The sequence below is a fragment of the Gouania willdenowi genome, chromosome 7 (assembly GCF_900634775.1).
Source record: "Gouania willdenowi chromosome 7, fGouWil2.1, whole genome shotgun sequence".
NCBI classification, from domain to species: domain Eukaryota; kingdom Metazoa; phylum Chordata; class Actinopteri; order Blenniiformes; family Gobiesocidae; genus Gouania; species Gouania willdenowi.
Genome location: NC_041050.1, coordinates 31,323,966 through 31,341,613, shown reverse-complemented (window position 1 = coordinate 31,341,613; position 17,648 = coordinate 31,323,966). Strand labels below are relative to the sequence as shown.

The window sequence follows — 17,648 nt, the reverse complement described above, 5'->3', positions numbered from 1 at the left end:
ATTAAAGATCTAAATTGCAAACGTTTCAAAGTTTATTTTTTTTTTTAAATTACAAATTCTAAAGTTTTAATTCCAAAGTTATTAAAGTTAAAGTGCTAAATTTAAGATTCTAAAGTCTAAATTCCAAAGTAAACTCTGTAGTTAAAGTTCTAAAATTCAAATTTTAAAGTTTTTAAATTTTTAAGTTCTAAAGTTTTAAAGTTCCAAAGTCAAAATTCTAAAGTTAAAATTCTAAAAGTCTAAATTCAAAGTTCCAAAATTTTAAAGTTCTAAAGGTAACAAGTTTTAAACTTGAAATTCTAGAGTTAAAGTAAACTTAAATTTCCCAGATTAAAGCTTCACCACTGTTGAGGAGTATTTAACGTTGAATAAAAAATAAATAAACACACCAACACGATGAATGATAAAAGTGAACATTTTATTTCCCTGTTAACTCCACCACATTTGTACATATTACCACCTTTTTGGAAAAATGTTGATTTACGGCTTTGTTACAGTCGAGCCTTTCTTTTGGATTTTGTTGCCTCTTTGGTGCAGGAGGCCCGTGCACTTTCAGTGAGAAACTCCCTACATTAGTGGTCCCAGTTCACTGTAACAACAGGGGTTTATTTATTGGATCAGACCAGCAGCACACAACACTGAGAGGAGCAAAAACACACATTTAAACACCAAAAACCTACATTTAATTTTACCTTGTAAAGGCACATACACACTCGCACACACGCACACTCACACATTTGATTTAAAACAACCACACACAAACACCATCAACCAACAGACAGCAAAGTAACATTACCGACAGTACAAAAAAATCAAAAAATATCTGAAAATATACAACTATTATTTACAGCTCAAGTATACACCCGCTCACTCTTACTATAGATACTCAGTGTAGAATTTATCCAATGTACATCAATATATACAGGTTAAATACACAGTCCTAAATACTATAAATATAACTAGGTCACACAAAGACGATATGCACTGTTAAATAAACTTTGTTTAATTAACTCAGGGATTTAAAACAAGAAAGTTTCCAGCAACACAAATACGAGACGAAGAGACTCTGGATTTGGAGGTTTTACAAATCATTATTATCGCGCTTGTTTGTGCTCTCACTGTTCATCTTCTGTGCTGTGCTTGGATCTGTCTGTGCTTTCTGAAGCATGTGCTTGTTTAGATTCACATTTCAGCTAGAATGGCAGTTTCATCTTTCATGGCAAAAATCACTGCTTTTTCTTCCTTTTAAAAACGAGCTTCAACTCAAACCCAAAACTTTAGTTTTTTAGTCGTCTCCCTTGATGTCATTTGTATCGAATTCTAACAAGCTGGAACCTCTCAAAAGGATAGGTAGAGTACCTGTAGTAAATTTGAAATTCAAACGCTATTAAAGGATCATATAATACTTGAGGTGTGGTGATAAAATCTGTGAGCTGGAAAAATTCTACAAATTCTGATGGAGAATCTACAAAGTGTTCAAAGTTTCTCCATAAACTGAGCATTGCGTTAGTTCAGGCTAGTCCCGCTCCATCACCTGACAGCAGCTAATAACTATTAACAGCATTATCCCCATAATTCAGTTAATCATCCAGCTGATCATGTTCCATGTTTCCCATTGGTTAGTTAGTCACAGCGCCGCGTCAGCCATCCTCACAGCGTTGGTGGCGCCTCCCCCCACTGCTTGGCCTCGCTGCAGTCCTCAGCCCCCTTTGCAGAGTGGCGGACGGACCCGCGCACGCCGGGTCACCTGTCCCCGAGGCCTGGCAGTAGGGGGGAGCGCCACCGACGCGGCGAGGCGGGCCCACTTCTCTGGCGGCGGGGAGAAGAGTGCGGCGATGGCGGCTGCTCCTCCAGCCCAAAAACTGTAGCCGCGGTGCAAACCCAGCCCTGAGAGCCAATCCTTATCCCGAAGTTACGGATCTGACTTGCCGACTTCCCTTACTAAAGAATCCACGTTTAACTGAACTATCGCAGCAATTAGTGCACCATTAACCCAACACGAAACTATCATATTGTGCTCTTTTGGCTGTAAACTTGTTTCAGCTGCTCACAGCAATGGCGCCGGGTCAGGAAATGCTCGTATGTCGTGACGTCACATGGGAAGCCTGTGGTCACGTGACTGCCATAAAGTGAAATATTCTCCAGGCATTCTCCAGGTCACATGACCTGGTGAAAGACGGTCCGTCTCTCCAAACTTACATAGTCGGTATTTCAAGAGGGAAGCCCCGCCCCGCTCGGAGCATTGATACTGTCAAGCGCTGTATATTAGCCTGAGGAATCATTTAAAATAACTCATATGGGTCAACTCTTTAGGTCAAAAAGTCCACGGTGTGCCTTTGAACAACTGCAACATGCCTACTTCCACACGCTTCATCCACAAACGCCGCGCAAACCACCCCCACCCCCAGCTCCTCCTCTTCTGTCTAAATAAGGTGTCTCCTGTTGCCATCTAACACCTGTGCTTCTGTTCCAAGGGGTCCTGCTGACCGCTCTCTCTGCTTATGTGTTTCCTTGTAGCTCATGGAAGAGCGAGGGGGAGCTTCCTTTGCTTTCCACACAGCTGCGTGGAATGGCAGAACAGAACCTGACCGCCAAATGTAAACTGCATGCTCATTAAACATTTGACTAAAGTGATCCTGACTGAAATACCACTGTGCTCTGGGATGCTCCTGTGCTGTGGGAGGACATCAATCAGTAAGTGTGCTGTGTAAACCTCTCACCAGCTGTGCTTCCATTAATGATTTTTCCAAAAAAAAATCAATATTTCTAAATGTTTCTATATTTCTTTTTCGAAATTCAGGTGTTTCCATTAGCAGATTTTATTGCGCTATTTAGATTTTGTACATTTCCAAGGGTAATGGAAACGCAGATACATTTTCCAAAGATGCTGATCGATTTGAGGAACATCGAACCTTATGGGAAGTATAATCATATAGTCCTTTATGTCTGTAGGTGGCAGTAGGTCGCATGACATCCATAAACAACCAACTCCAGGGTCTCCATCTAATTAAAGTGCACACGTGAATAAAAAGATACACAGTTTAAGCTCTACCAAACAAACTCACAGATTAGTTAAAAAAAAAAAATAAACTAAAACTACAACATCAACAACAACAAAAGCTTAAGGCAAACAAACAATACAGACGCTGCTTAGGCACCAGACAATGTGACTGTGCTCCACACAACGACTGCTCAGTCTCAAGTATTGGTGTTGTCTCCTCTGTAGGCCAGCGACACTCAGTGGTGAAAACAATAAATGATAATCTGATCATATATTTTCAACATTTACGTATAGATACAATTATACTTCACAGCGCTCTAAATACACAATGTCAAATGGAAATTACACGTTAAAATCAAACCAAACTTTGCTCTGGTCACATAAAGACATCAAAGTGTAGTTCGTAGTGCATGTGAAATAATGTAAGGAATGTAGAATAGATAAAATTTTGCGTCATATTCTGTAGGATGAAAAATGTAACTCATTCCACAGAGAAGCATGGCAGTGACCCTATTTAGATAACGTTAGGTTAGAGGGATATTTCTGCAGGACATTGACTCGTCTCTGCTGATTGGACAGCTGTGCATGTGGATCCTCTTCCTCTTCCTCCTGCTTTATGCGCTTCCCCTGGGTAACCCAGCTCTATTTTTAAACAGGCAGGGTCACCTGCCTCTACCAAATGTCAAAGCTTCACTCTGATCTCTCGATCTCCCTGTGTCTATTGGAGCTTTGCCATAGTAGACACCCACCTGAGGCATTTGTCTCGGCTTGATTAAAAACGATTGATTAAGATGGAACTGCTGTGTCTGGGATGAACAAACGCAGAGCTGCTGCCCTGTGTCGCGTGTGCTTTCATGATCTGTGAATGAATAGGCAACAGTTGCCCCTGGTTACGTGTCGCTGCACTGTTTACATATGCATGATTCATGAGTGCCTATGTACAGTTTTCAACATCAGTGGGAAAATAGAGACAGAAGGATGTCCACAGCTTAATGAAGACCCTACAGTAAATAAGTATTATTGCTAAACCATGATAGGCACAATCTTACACTAATGTGTTTGTAACAGCATTTGTACTATTGTAGTCATTAGTTACATACTGTTATGGGGCTTATGTGATCTGAACATATTTCTCTTTCTATTCCCTTGAACATGTAGTCATCATCCTTTCCAACAACAGACAAACTGAGAAAGTTGGAGCATTGTCTACATGCTAACACCAGGCAGAGCATGTATATCAGCCCAAAGTAGACCTTTCTACTTCCCTCTTCCTCTGCCTGGGCCATATTTGGTGTGCTTCACATTCTTTAATGATCATTCGTCTTAGGACAGGGAAGAGGGGAAGGATTGCTGATGTTGGCTGATGTGGTTTAGGAAGTAAGGGTAAAGGATCTGTGGGTGAAGGTGTGCCGATTGCTGCGGGTAAAACTTTCTCAATCTCGATTTCCTCCATCAACCCCTCCTCCAGCGGGAAGCAGGAACCCTGGGAATCATAGCTCCGACTCTGGCGAGCCGATGTTCTGGTAGCCCGTCTTGGTGCTGGTGCCGTAGTTAGTGTTGGTCATCTCCGTGGTGCCGCCGGGGCCCAGGTAAGCACGGTGAGCCGGCATGGGGGACGGAGCCTCACTTGGGTTTTTACCAAGGATGAAGCGTTGCTCGTCCTGCTCCTCCAGATTGGAGATGTCCTTCATCATACCTTTACGGTATGAGACGGACAGCTTGTTGGAGCCATCGGACACCAAGTTGAAGTGGCGGACAATGAAGACAATGGGCAAAGGCAGCATGGCAGCCACAATGAGGGCGTAGGCCATAGCTAAAGCCCATGGAGGGTAGCTATGGAAACTTTCTGCACCCTGAGGACATAAGAACATAGAAGTTATTACTGTAATTACTGTTATTACTGTAATTTAGTTGCTTTTATGGCTCCTTGTACTTTTTAGCATATTTCTAAATCAGTAGTTTTACTTGTACTTCAGTACATTTTAAAAGTAAAGTAATTAATTACATTTCTACACCCAACCATTACTGATTATTTTATTTATTTCCATTTCATTGTCTCATTGAACATAATCTATATGTTGTTAGTTGTGCCATTTCTAATCAACACCCAGCCACTTTATTGGGTTCAGGTTGGGGTTTCTACCTATTATGTTGCAACATGGCACTGTTTTACAGTTCATAAATTGTGAATTTGTGAATTTGTTGGTGTTACTTTATTTAAAAAAGAACTGCACATTTTGACAAACCTTTTATTACATACAGATGCCTTTGTGGAAAATAAGTAAAATTCCAATTCCAATTGTGCAAGATTTTGTCTCTTCCTTTTTGGGCCTATACGACAAAGCTAGATTTCCTCTTATCGCGCTAACTTCCTGGTTTAATAAGTTTGTGCTGGACTACAAAGCTGGCTAACGTCTTATGGAGCTAAATCACCATGGTAACTTAAGCTGAACACATAACCTATTTGGGACCAGGTTTTGTTCTGGCTAAGAACAAAACCGCATCAGCATCAGAGCCACGGACAAGGTAAAAGTGAATCAGAGTGTGTTTATTATCCATTTAATCAATTCCTGCATTAATTTCTTGCTGCTTTTACTTCAGCAACAGTGTTGTTTTTGGTCTTAATTATTGATTTTAATTATTCATATTTTAAAAAAATTATTCCTAACGTGACGTAAATTGCTCGACAGTTTCTCTGTGATGGGTCTGACGTTGTAATCTCCATCTCTGTCACAAGAGCGCGCACGTAGCCAGGCTGGAATCACTTTGCTTAACTTAGTGATTTGTAATCATGCTTCGTAGGACAGCTTCTGTCTGATGAAGAATGTTTGGTTAGGTGAAGCCTGCTAATGGAGATAAATCAAGGATATAATTATCTAGCTTCATAGTATAGGCCTTTTAAGTTTATACGTGAGTTGTTTACTGTATGCAATGGAACCGTGACAAGATTTACTACCAAAAAAATTAACGTAGGAGGTGAAAGTAACTAGTAACTTTTACTTTGAGTACTATCTAATCAAGCTACTTTCTACTTGTACTTGAGTATTTTATGTATGACTTACTGTACTTGTACTTGTACAATTTCAATCAAGTAACTACTTCTACTTGAGTAGGATATATCAGTACTCTTCATAACGCTGCAAAGGAAGAACCATTGCTTTATGTGTCTGCTTTTACCTCAGACTCCACCCAGGCGTTGTATCCTGCAGGACTCACGGCCATCTCTATGACAGTGGCAATGATGAGCACCAACAAAATGGCTGGTGAAACGTATCTCCACATGTAATAGTAGAAACTGTACGGTCTGAAACCAAGCATGTCTTCAAGGTCCTGCATGAACCTGGACGTAAATAGATAGATTCAGATTCATACAACTTTATTGATCCCCGAATGGTAAGTCAATTTACAGTCAAACACTGCCTTTTCCACTAAAATGACAAGACAAATGCAACGTTCATGGCAGCACATAGACAGCAGGGGTCACCAACCTTTCTGAAACTGTGATCATAGGTACTGTATAGTCGCAAAGGGCTACCAGTTTAAAAAGCACTTCTTCAATACTAAACGTTCACGGTTTTGCTTTAATTAGAGGGTAAGAGGATAAGGAAGGCTAGCAGTAACTTAAAAAGGTAGGAAATGTTGAAGTTTCAACATGCAACACTTTATTTCTCCGAATTTATGCAATTGTTTCATTTTAATTACATTTCATAGAAAATTATCATCCAAACAATGACTTTTAACTAATCTTATAACATGTAACAGTTATCTTATATCATATTATATATACCATACCACTGACAATACACCAGATCTGCAACACTTAAAAACATTTGTCACAAATGTTTTAGTGAAAATAAACATTTAAAGATCATAATTTAATGTTAACACTTTATCAGGTGCAGCAGTATTTAACTCTACTAAGTACAGTATTAACTACATCTGTCATATGTATTTATCTTTGTGAGTTTCAATCATGGAGCTCATTGGTGACTAGAGCTCCTGAGGGCCCCTCACATGGTCCATGCGGGCTACCTGGTGCCCACGGGCACTGTGATGGTGACCCCTGACATAGACAGACATTACAGACAACTGTGAGTACCACAGATGAGCAGGATCAAATACAATAGACCCACGTGGAAGATACTTTAAATGCAAAGATAGCAATAAAACACCCTAAGACTCCAATTTAGCTAAAACCAGACAGTTACAGTTACTTCTCAGCATTTAGCATCTTGATAGCTGAGGGGACAAAAGAGTTTTAGAATCTGTTGTTTTTCCTTAGAGGTGCATAATAGCGCCACCCAGAGTTCAGAGGAAAGAATGTGGTCAGGCTGATTGATGAGCTTTCTGGACGACCTGTTTCTTCCAAAGAGAACTCAGGTTCATCAGCTGTACTCCAATAATATTGGAGCAAACTTTAACAATCTGGTTAAAATTGTTTCTGTCCTTTACAGACAATCCGTCAGCAGATAAAGCAAAAATGTTAAAAGGCTTTCAATAAAAGAAAGGTAAAAACAAGAGAACATGACCACAGAAACACTAAAAGAATTCAGCTTTCGCAACAAGTGAACACTTAGTTGACCACGTTTAACTATTGACTCAAACACAGTTCTCAGATACTTGTAGAAGTCAACAACGTGTACATCTTCACCATGGATGATGTTGGCTACAGGTGAAGACCTCTGGCCAGACCTTCTGTAGTCATTAATCAGTTCTTTTTTTTTTTTTGGATGTTAAGATCATGGAAGCTGTCCTCGCACCATTTGACCAACATTGATAAACTGTTCTCATGAGTCAGAACCAATAGGAACAGCAAAGCAGTGATTAGAGTTTCTTCAACCAAACTAACATTCTCTGACATAACTCAATCCATGCACAGCCTCATTGTCTTAAGTATAGGCCACATAGATGAATAAATCGAAGATCATGCCATAAAAGTTTTCGACATTGCATTATGGGATGTGGATCCCCGTAGACCACTTATGTCAAACTCAAGGCCCAGGTGCAAAATCCGACTCTTTACAGCATCAAATTCTGCCTGTTTGACAAAGTAAAAATGTTAGAAAAAACATAAAACATAACTAATTCAGTTGTAGATATCTCAGCCCCACCAAAAACAAAAATGCAATCCACAATATTTGCAGAGTTCTGTTTTTCATTACTTATATCACATGATGACAGTCATTTTTTTTATCTCAAACTGTTGGAAGAACTCTCAATTTTTCCAAAATCTGGCACTTGTTCCTAAAATCATTCCAGGAAATGTCCCCAAATTCCCAAAAATCAGGGAAATTTAAGTGAAGATCCTGCAGGCACTGATATACTCACAAAAGTTATAATTTATAGGTGGTAGTGCAAGCCAGGGCACATTATTGTTGAATTTGCTCTTTTCCCCACCTAAAATCCCGTGGCCCACATAAGGTCAAACTGGTCCGTATTTGGCCCCTGCCGTAGACGAATGCATAGAAGTGCTTTTACTTTATTCTTATACTTATACCTTTTAAAATAATTACCCTCTCCAGCAGCGTTAAGCTATTTTTATGTTCGTCGTAGGACTGTGTCCGTTAGACTTGCTATTGTTGTACTACAGATTTGTTATATATACGTTGGCCTGACTGTCCACCAATGAAATGGCTTCGGTAGACATGAGCACTCACCTCTTTGTGCCGTAGATCCAGGCCACGGACACGTTCTCCAGGATCACCACCACAGTGAGAGGCAAGCCAGCGGAGTAATCATCAAACATTGTGACAAAGTAGTTTCCTGAGCGTTGTACAAACAGGAGGCCCATCAGGAAGGCGAGGATACAGCAAACCACTGTCGGAGTAAGAAAGAACAGCACAGGTACGTTAATAGTTAAAAACACGACACGGGAACATCTGCTTTGCAACATCAGGACTTGCCACAAAGGATTTCCTTGCGGATCTTGAAAGTATCCAGTATGGGGGTGGTGATCCCGGTCATGGTGCCGATCATGCTTCCCAAACCCAAATTGATGAGCATAAAGAAGAACATGACAGACCAGAAAGGACTTGCAGGGAAGTGGGTCATGGCTTCTGTGAAGGCGATAAATGCCAGACCAGTGCCCTGGACCGCCTGGAAGATAAACACCAGCGGTGAGTGATGGTCCCAAATCATTCACACGCTTCTTTTTCTACGTTCACCAAAAGAAAAAACATATTAAAAAATATATTGCAAAACTATTTTGTGATCTGAATTAAATATAAAACTGGACTTGTTACTAGTTATTTTTACAACTTTATGTTTAAATGTTTGGTACAGCACTATCACCATGCAGCTTTTTAACTCCTGCTCTATATTAGTGGGGGTCCGCAATGGCACTACAGGGGGTACGTGAGAGAGAGTGGAAAACAAATAAGTAAACATTGAAAATATGGGGATTTTCTGTTTTTTTTTTAATGTATTTTTGATAAAAAATGATGTATCACAAAATGAATTATAATAATGATGATGAAAATGAACTAGATTAGAACATTAACTAAAAATTCAAGGGTCAGTCTTGATCACTACATTCATACATCAATAACAAATTAAGTAATCTGCTTTCAGCACTTTTGCACTGACCTTGTTAAGTTCATCCTCCAGAAGGCAGGCATCCAGGCCCAGCTGACCAAAGCTGTCTTCTTTTACCGTCTTAATGACTCCATACATTTCTGTGTAGTCCTCAGCACTCAGGTGGGAGAAGTTGATGTGAGGGGGGATGAGCTCTTTGCTCAGCACACCTGTGTTTAGGAAACCCAAGATCTTCTCAGCATTCCTGCATCAAGACAGGCAACAATGAACATGAAGAACATCCCTGTGAGTCGACATGTTTATAAAAAAATCAACAACTCGCGAGATTTCTTCTGTTTCTGTGTGACACACTCACTCGACAACGCATTTCTCGTTCATCACGTTTGCTTTGAAGCCCAGGACAGCGAACACGACTAAAGTAGCCAGGATGGAGGTGACAAAGTTGATGACGGAAACCAACGCTGCGTCAAAATGGCAGTTGTTGTCTCGCTTGTTGTAGCTGGAAAAAGCGATGACGCCTCCGAAGCCAAGGCCGAGGGCGAAGAAGACCTGAGTGGCTGCTTCTCTCCACACCTGAGGCTCCAGCATCTTCTCCAGCTAATGAGGACATATCCAAGATTAGTAAATAACATTTATGGATGAGCCCTAAAAACCCAGCACAGGATTCACTGACATCCTTTATCCCTTCCATGACGTATCGTTATACGATACTAAGTACAATGATGAGGCTGCACAAACTTTAGAGATTCATAAAAACATGACACCTATTTAACCGTACCTTTGTTTCTCTTTGTACTTTTTAAGTAGTAATAATAATAATCATCATAATAATGCATTTGATTTTATATAGAGCTTTTCATAGATGCTCAAAGCACTTTTAAATAAGGCATTGGCTAACCGTACATTTGCGGTATCAATATATCAACATTCTATCCGTACGCAGCGCCCCTATTTGGCCAGTTTAGGTCATGTGATAGGTCAGTCATTGGTCAGTTTAGGTCACGTGACTAAGACTAAACCTTACCCTAAACCGAACTCTAACCCTAACCCTAAAAATTCTTGCGATATAGGGTTATAACCTAACCCTAACATGCTACGTGTACTTCGGTAACCGTACCAATAGCACCGGGGGCTGTCCGTAGGGCAACCGTACAAATAGACACTTTCTTTAAATAATTATCATCAACATATACAGACTAAGCCACATGTTCACATTAACAGAAGCAATGTGAGTCTAAAAGTCCCAACACCAACTTTGTATTTGAACAGAATCCACTTTAATATTTGATTTCCAATGAAAAACACTGTCACTCGAGCGATCACACTTATGCTGTATTTTTGTAGTTTTATTTTTAAATTGTGATTTGAGCTATGAACAGCATATAAGAAATATATATAATAAATAGATAATTGTCAATTTGTTTTCATAGCTGGTTAAATTAGAAACATTGATACCGATTGGTATATTCACTAACTGAATCTGATATTAATAGGCCATTAATAGCATTTTTTTTCTCTTTATTTTTGAAGCATTGAAGTGCATTAAGGTTTGCGGTTACAAATAGCAGCCACTAGAGGGCAATGTTAAATAAAAAAAAAAAAAATAAATAAATAAATAAATAAAATCCTTGTGTGAATTGTTGAGAGCCATCAGTTTGTGCACATGAAAGATGTCCATTATGTCCCCTGTTAGAGCGGAGAGAGACATTTAAAACCTCTCCATGGCAGCCTCAATACCAGCTGCTTTGTAAGTCAGGGCTGGAATGGGACAAAAAAATCAGCTCTGGCATTTTGTGTCCAGACCAGCCCACTACATTATCAGTTGACATCATGTAGAAGCTGTTTTTTTTTTTAGTTTTTACCCTTTGTCCCATTTTTGCCCCCTTTTCAAAAAGTTTGGATACTTTTTTCGGACTTTCTAACATTTGCCAATAAATATTCTTTTATCCTATTTTTGTCCATTTTTGCAATTTCTTTTGGATACTTTATCCAATTTTTGTCCTTTCTTTAATTTTTTTGGCCACTTCTCATCCAAATGAGCTTATTTTGCCCGATAAATACCACTTGTTTCATTTTCTTCCTACATTTTGCCTCTTTTTGTTCCACATTTTGCCCTTTTTCACTATTATTTGTCACATTTTACCCATTTAAGCTACCCTTTTCCATTACATACCAAATGGTTCCTCTTTATTTTGCCCAATATTTTTCGGCCACTCTTGACTGCTTTTGGTCCCGTCACTTTTCACTCTTTTCTTGCCACATTTGTTGCCATTGTTTGATCCCTGTAACCATATGTCTGCCTCTAGTTGCTCAACAAAAAAACCTAGCGGACCGAACCGTCCCACTTAGAGTCGACGGTGCACCGGGACGATGTCCGGTATGCCAGATGGCCATTCCACCCCTGTTGTTTGCAATGCACTGGAATCCGTCGACCATTTTCAACCTTAAATTGTACCCACAGAGCGGACGTGATGAATACTTCCAGCCTCACCTTCGGGGTGAACATGTGAGCGATTCCATCGATGGCTCCTTTCAGCATCAGACCTCGAACCAGAAAGCAGAAGAGCACCACGTATGGGAAGAGGGAGCTGAAGTACATCACCTTAGAGAGGAAGAGAGGAAGTCATTACACACTGTTGCCATGGATATGCTCACACATCTGATACCTAACACATAGAGCAGAAAAGGACTGAAAAGACACACATCATGAATAAACTGCTTTATGTTTGAGCTGTGAAATCTTACCAAATGTGGAGTTAAGGCCTTGATATCCATTCTACAGAGTCTTACTGCATAACCGCTGACTGTGACAATTGGATTAGTGTATTTATTGTGGTTAAACCTTGATGCATTGCTTTTTGGTTTTCTGAGAGGAATCTAGCATTGCGTTACATGACTCACCGCCTGGATGAAAATCACAGGAATCAATTGCAAATATTGCCAAACTAAGAAATTTCCATCATCATCCTGTTTGCTTTGATTCAAACCGCTCGTGATTTCGTTTCTCAATCTTTCATCAAACAGCTGAGATCCAAAATTAGACAAGAAGCCTTGAGAGGCTTTAGCTTTGGATAAAAAGAGGCAGTGAAGAGGTGGTAAAAGCATTTCCTGTTCTGTTTTTTTTCCCCATACCTTCCCTGAGGACTGGATGCCTTTGATGACAGCTAGACAGACCATGATCCAAGCCACCAGCAAGGACAGGGTCATCTTCCAGTTCAAGCCGCCCGTGTCATCGATGGTGCTTGTGGTGTTAAGAGCCTGGCGATACCAAAAGTATGTGGTGGCCGAGCTTTTCTCACATTCAGGCTCCACGACTGAAATGAAAAAATGAGAACACAAATGCAACTTCAGTGAGATTCTGCTTAAAAGAGCACGAGTTAGTAGCAGGAAACCTGAATGTTTTATTCTGAACAAAAAACAAACTACCTACAGTAAAATTAAAAATTTTAAAAAATGTATGTTTTTCTATTATCATTAACATTGAACAATTATTAGTACAAATAAATTACAAATCCCAGGAAAGGGTTGATTAAGCTGCTGTGATGGGTGGGGAAATCCCTAAGTACCCTGAGTTAAACAAGGACATCATGCAAACTCCACAAAAAAAGGTGCAAAAGGTACATCCGTGTTTAATACTGCATTCCATTACAGATACAGACTGACTGTAAACAGTCCAGTTTAAACAGTGTTCATTGGTCGAAGTTATTACAGGTTTACAGCTGCTACAGATGACAGATTTTTCAGAGCACATCATTTAATTAATTAATAAAGACAAAGACAATTTCAACCAAAAACTTAAAAAGCGTATCTGGAGAAAATCACATACCCTAGCTTTAAGATTAATCAACACTTAATCATTTTACCAGACCATAAATAAATACAATAATCTAAGTCAATTGAATTTGTAATGTGTTAGTTTATAATTGTATAACAATATAAGATTATTTTAAAATAAACTTAAAAACTTTTCACCAAAAAAATGATTTAGGAATAATGTAGTCAGACTTACAAAAACAAGATGAATAGAAACATAATGTAACAGTGATAGTGGTTTATCTGTGTATCTAAGCAAATACTGGTATTCCTTTGAAAATCATCACTTTCTAATACAGTACTGCAGACTCAGTAAGACGCCACACAGCATTCCTGCTGAATCTACTGTATATTTGGTAAGCAGTCAGTCCTGCTCACTCATACTAATACAAGTTGCTAGTCTGTGCTCTGCCAGGACCTGCATGTGTTTCCACTACAGGCTCCCAGCAGCCAGCTGATGGAGGCGCTTTCATTGGCAGAGCCAGAGAAATCCAGCCTGTGTGCTGGCTGTGAGGCAGGAAGGCACCAGCACGTCTGCTCTGCTTCTAACACAGCACACTGACTACATCATCCTTCACTAAAAAATTAGATTTTCATTTTCCGCTGGATGTGCAGGACTCATTGAGATGAAGTCTGAGTGAACACGTGCAGGGTTGGCGTCAATTATAATTGTAATTGCATAATTGACAATTAATTACGTGTGACCATACCAGCCTGTCTTTGCCCGATCTCGTTGGATCTCGGAAGCTAATCCGGTCTGGGCCTGGTTGTGGATGGGAGACCACTGAGAATACCAGGTACCACAGTTGGGGACAGTCGCACCAGTGGTATCTGTCATTGTGTCCTTGGGCAAAACACTTCACCCACATTGCCTAGTATGAATGTAGCGTTTGATTGTTAGTGGTGATCAGAGGGGCCGATGGCACACTATGGCTGCCTCGCTTCCGTCAGTCTGCCCCAGGACAGCTGTAGCTACAATAGTAGCTTACCACCACTAAGTGTGGAGTGAAAGAACAATGCCTTAATTCTGTGAAGCACTTGTCCACGATAAAGCACTATATAAAATACACTGCATTATTAATTACAATTATGACGTAATTGCAATTGGAAAAATCTGTCGCTGTTCTAGTCACAATTGAATTGTAATTGAGTTCAGATAATTGAATTGTAATTGGCATGAAAACTCTATAAAAACGGTCATTTACAAATTAACTAAACACAAAACTGGACAACCATGTGACAGTTCTATGGCTTAACAATTATTAAAATATGTTTCATACCAAGTTTACCTGTCAGCGAATCTTGAGGATCATTTAAAAAATGTAATCTAGGATTACACTGACAAAAAAAAAAAAAACTCAGACGCTCACACCAAAAATATTAAAAACAATATTTTCATTGATTAGGAAGCCTAACAAGGGAACCAAGTGATGGAAAACAAATTGAATGATAGATAGTGTTTTTTTAGTGCATTTTACAGCTGATTTAAGAAATGGGTGAAAACTGACTCACTATACCCATCATAAAAGATGCTAACAGAAAGCTAACAAAGCAATTGTGATTCATTTTATTTTAACCTTCAGGGGAAAATAATCATTGTGACTTTAATTGTAATTGGTGGTCCCCGTAATTGTAATTAAGTTAGAATTGAGCATGGATAATTGTGGCATAATGGTAATTGTAATTGAAAAATGTAATTGACCCCAACCCTGGACACATGTTTACTGGTGCACTTTCCATGCTTTCGGACTCACTGGCTTGGGTTCCATTTATTCTGATGGGGCATTCGGCCCAGGGCAGGGGATACTGGAATGACTTGAAAAAGTAGAAGATGCTCCAGCCGATGATCACGTTATAATAAAGTCCCACAAAGCCACAGACCTGAGGAACAAACAGGAGAGAAGAACAATATAAAACTTCACTTTATAAAACCCGGAGGTGACAAGTAACAAAGTACAAATACTTTGTTAATGTACTTCAGTAGTTTTTTCTTGTATCTGTACTTTACTTGAGTATATATTTCATTGGCAACTTTTTACTTTAACTCCAAACTTTTTAAAATATCTGTACTTTCTACTCCTTACATTTTAAAAATGAGCTTATTACTTTTAAGACCTTCAAAGATGACGTCAAAAGACGCAATCCAACAACCACAAAGCTGCTTGTGAAAGGTTTTTCAGCTGCACAACTAATTTTCAGACCAAAAAGGACACGTTTTCATTCCAGAAACATGGAGAACATGATTCTCTTGAGGCTAAATGAATAATGTTGGTAGTTTGAGCTTTTTTGTGTTCGACAAGTCCCGTAGGTTTATGGTATACATTTTCAAGTTTTGTGCTATATTCTCCAGGTGTTCATAAAGAGTAACAGATTTAATTTGTTTACTGGTATTTTCTTTCTTAAAATTTCTTATTATTGAATGGATATTTGCAAATTTAGTAGCGTGTAGTGTACTTTTTTACTTTTAAGTAAGGGAGCAACTTAAATACTTTAGTTACTAGAGTTATTTGTTATTATTATCATTAATATATATATATATTTTTTATTTCCCACAGTCATTTTTTATTCAAGTATCTATACTTTTATCTATACATTAAATTAGATTTTTTCTATCTTTTCTACGTCCTTCATATATATGTTCATTACTTTTGAAATTATTAGGATTCTTGTTATTGTACTTTTCGCTCCATTTTTTTGTTTTTTGTCCTGTTATTTGTTGCATATTTGTTTGTTTTTCTTTGTGGCATCCAGTGTGGAGAGCAAAGTAAGAATTTCATTGTTCAGGGAAACATGTTTCCTTACATGATAATAAACACTTTGAATCTTGAAAATATTATTACTTGAGTACTGAAGACTAGTAGTTTTGCCACCTCTGATAAAACCTACAGATCATAGCGTGTCAAAGCACGAGTATGGGGTATGGCGTGTCGTCCAGCACAGACTCTGAGCACACAGCTTAAGACATGGTACGTATGAATTATTGAGCTGTTTGCTCTCACAGCTCAGACTCAGGTCCTCTATGAGAAGTATTTATAGCTCCTGAATCAGCCTGTGCCATATCCGAGCTGCCACACGCCTCACTGCCCTGGGCCAGGCCGCTCTAACCCCCCTTTACACCACACTGATGAAATGATCACTGGCAGAGGTTTCCAGCTGCTGAAAGACTGCGTTTTAAGCCGGTGATGCTGATTAGATAAGTCCATGATGGGTCACTCCTCCTCCTCCTGGTGATGATGATGATGATGATGATGTGCAGAGATTACAGTAACAATGAGCGCTGATTGTTGCAAGTCACTCACACTGAAGGGACAGTAATGGATGCCATGCTGAGAGTTTTACAGTGTGTGTTTTACATCATTTCATTAAAACTGTGATGTGATGACGGGGTATACTGTATCATTATGACAATCATCCTCATGGTAGCACAATACTGTGCAGCCTCTCTCAGCAGGATTCAAATAATAACCAGGCCAATAATGAACTTAAAATTATATTAGAATATATATATATATATATATATATACATATGTATATAGAACTTATGGAGCCCCAGACATGACCTTGTGGGAAAAAAACATAATTTGTGGCCACAAATTGGTATTTCAGGGCCACAAATTAATATTTTGTGGCAACAATTTTTTGGTGGGGGGCTCCGTAATAACTTACAAATACACTGTAAAAAGTAAGGCTTTTTATACAGTGTTACATAGTTAATTAAAAAAAATGATGGCAACAAAGTGATACATAATATATTTGAATAGATTTTAATTAGCAAATATTTGATTTGAAGGTATTAAATAGATCAACTAAATTTAAAAAACAAAAATATAAGTAAATGTTAATAAAAGCATCTGTTGCAGTGTTGTATTTATAGACAAGTGAGTGAGTGAGTTAAATTAACCTCATAATATTTAGTAAATATAAATGAATTTTAATGTAAAACTAATTTACATTTACTAAAAAAAAGTAACATTTAGTCATTATTTGAAAAAAAATTATTTTGTATTTACTAAATATTTGTCGATAAATAATTAAAGCTAATTAAATTTCAATACTGCACATTGTTATTTAATTTTAAACTTAAATTGTAATTTGTATTTATCCTTCCTAAAAAAAATTAGTAAATTCAAGTTATAATTGGAATTAACACACTTCACTTTGTTGCCCTAATTATTTTAATTTAGATCTACACAATGTCAAATCCTTTTGGTGCAACATTTGACTTAAGATTACCAAATGTAGACAGTGAGAATAAATGCTTAACAAGGATTGTAGCTAAAATAAACATTTTGCATCAGAT

The 17,648-nt window shown here is 38.6% G+C and overlaps 1 protein-coding gene across 2 annotated transcripts in view; it reads right to left on the bottom strand.

Moving 5' to 3' along the window:
* Positions 1-399: 399 nt before the first annotated feature.
* slc6a17 (solute carrier family 6 member 17) overlaps positions 400-17,648 on the bottom strand; it is a 38,510-nt gene continuing 21,261 nt past the window's right edge. Inside the window, exons 3-11 of one of the 2 annotated variants that reach the window (XM_028452997.1) lie at positions 15,103-15,229; positions 12,668-12,849; positions 12,027-12,137; positions 9,891-10,132; positions 9,587-9,779; positions 8,905-9,097; positions 8,659-8,818; positions 6,179-6,341; positions 400-4,854 (exon numbers count right to left, since the gene is read on the bottom strand). In XM_028452997.1, coding sequence (XP_028308798.1) covers positions 4,492-4,854; positions 6,179-6,341; positions 8,659-8,818; positions 8,905-9,097; positions 9,587-9,779; positions 9,891-10,132; positions 12,027-12,137; positions 12,668-12,849; positions 15,103-15,229 — 1,734 coding nt within the window. In that variant the 3' untranslated portion in view covers positions 400-4,491. The remainder of the gene's footprint in view (positions 4,855-6,178; positions 6,342-8,658; positions 8,819-8,904; positions 9,098-9,586; positions 9,780-9,890; positions 10,133-12,026; positions 12,138-12,667; positions 12,850-15,102; positions 15,230-17,648) is intronic. The other variant, XM_028452998.1, reaches the window with a different exon arrangement.